Raw genomic sequence first — 1,269 nt, 5'->3', positions numbered from 1 at the left:
GGAGAGAACCCACGCTGCACGGGGAGAACATGGAGACTCCACACAGAAAGATCCCGGGTGTCCTCACTGGGACACGAACCGGCGACCTTCTAGCTGCGAGGCAACAGTGCTAACCACTGCTCCACCTTGCAGCCCTGCTTAACATTCTGATGAGGAATTTCAAACTGAATTCACCTTTTTAGACCCAAATTCTGTTCAGGAATGTGAGTAATTAACTATAATTTAACATCTTAATCAAGAAATAATAATGTGCTTTACTATTTTTAAATTTTTTTTGTAAAACAGCAAATTTGAAAATTCATGGATAACAATATTGGTGGATTGACCATCATAGAAGCATAAGAAATGCTGTTTGTTCAGGGCAGCTGTGGCGTAAACCTGACATTGGGTGGTGGTCTAATACATGAGTTAAGCTCTGTATGTTTATTATAAGTCAAGCTTGAGCTCAGTGTTTACTGTGAAGTAGATGTAAAACATGTACCGGAGGCTCCATCAGAAGGCCGCCTGACACCCTGAGGTCGCTGTGACTGTGTAAAACCACAGGCACAGTTTAAAGCCTGGCTTGGATGTGCTGCAAAGTCTAACCGAGGCGCTGTTTTTGATTTTTGTAGTTGCAAATCAGTGCATTTGTTGTACAAAAAGGCTTTCGTCTGTCTGCTGCGACCAGCCTGTTCCTGACTGTGAATCGTGCTGAGAAAGAACAAAGGTGCACCGTCAGCTGTGCTCAGTAAAAATAAAGGGTGGGAAAAAAAAGAAGCAGCCCAATCTGCTCATCCAGGGGACTGTCATCTCCAGAAACTGTGTAATTGGCCAGTTCTCTGAGGCGCTGGTCCAATTTGAGCTCACTTCCTGATTAAAGAGCTGCTATTTTTATCCGCGGCGTCTTTACTCGGCTGCAGCCCGGAGGCGCGTTCGAGGCGGATGACTCCTACCGTCGCCGGTCTCCATGCGCTCCGCGTTGCCGTACTTCTGCGTGTTCCTGGCGATCGTGCCCATGTTGGCCATGTGGTGGCGCTCGGTGTGGGAGTGGGACGAGTCTGACGAGTAGCCCGTCACGTCCGGAGGGGCCGAGTGGTTTTCTGAAGGGAGGCGGAGGGAGAAGAAGTAAAGTGAAGCAGAGAAAAACCAGAAGAAGAAAAAAAAACATCCGGTGGTGACTCATGCTTCACCTTTATCCTGATTACAGCCGCTACGCTCAATTAGACGCGTCCTGACGGTCATTTAGTGGCTAATTTGGGTCAAACGGGGCGTCGGTGAGGCCTGACATCA

At 48.1% G+C, this 1,269-nt stretch overlaps 1 protein-coding gene across 1 annotated transcript in view; it reads right to left on the bottom strand.

The window, feature by feature from the left end:
• Positions 1-1,269, bottom strand: part of LOC103355343 (disco-interacting protein 2 homolog C-like) — a gene marked incomplete at its 3' end in the record, with an annotated part of 72,465 nt that overhangs the window by 36,838 nt on the left and 34,358 nt on the right. Inside the window, exon 7 of the mRNA XM_008279091.1 lies at positions 933-1,079. Coding sequence (XP_008277313.1) covers positions 933-1,079 — 147 coding nt within the window. The remainder of the gene's footprint in view (positions 1-932; positions 1,080-1,269) is intronic.

Source organism: Stegastes partitus, unplaced genomic scaffold (genome assembly GCF_000690725.1).
Source record: "Stegastes partitus isolate 25-593 unplaced genomic scaffold, Stegastes_partitus-1.0.2 Scaffold143, whole genome shotgun sequence".
In the NCBI taxonomy this organism is placed as follows: domain Eukaryota; kingdom Metazoa; phylum Chordata; class Actinopteri; family Pomacentridae; genus Stegastes; species Stegastes partitus.
Note: the sequence above shows the minus strand (reverse complement) of the source record. Positions and strands in the feature narration are given on the sequence as shown.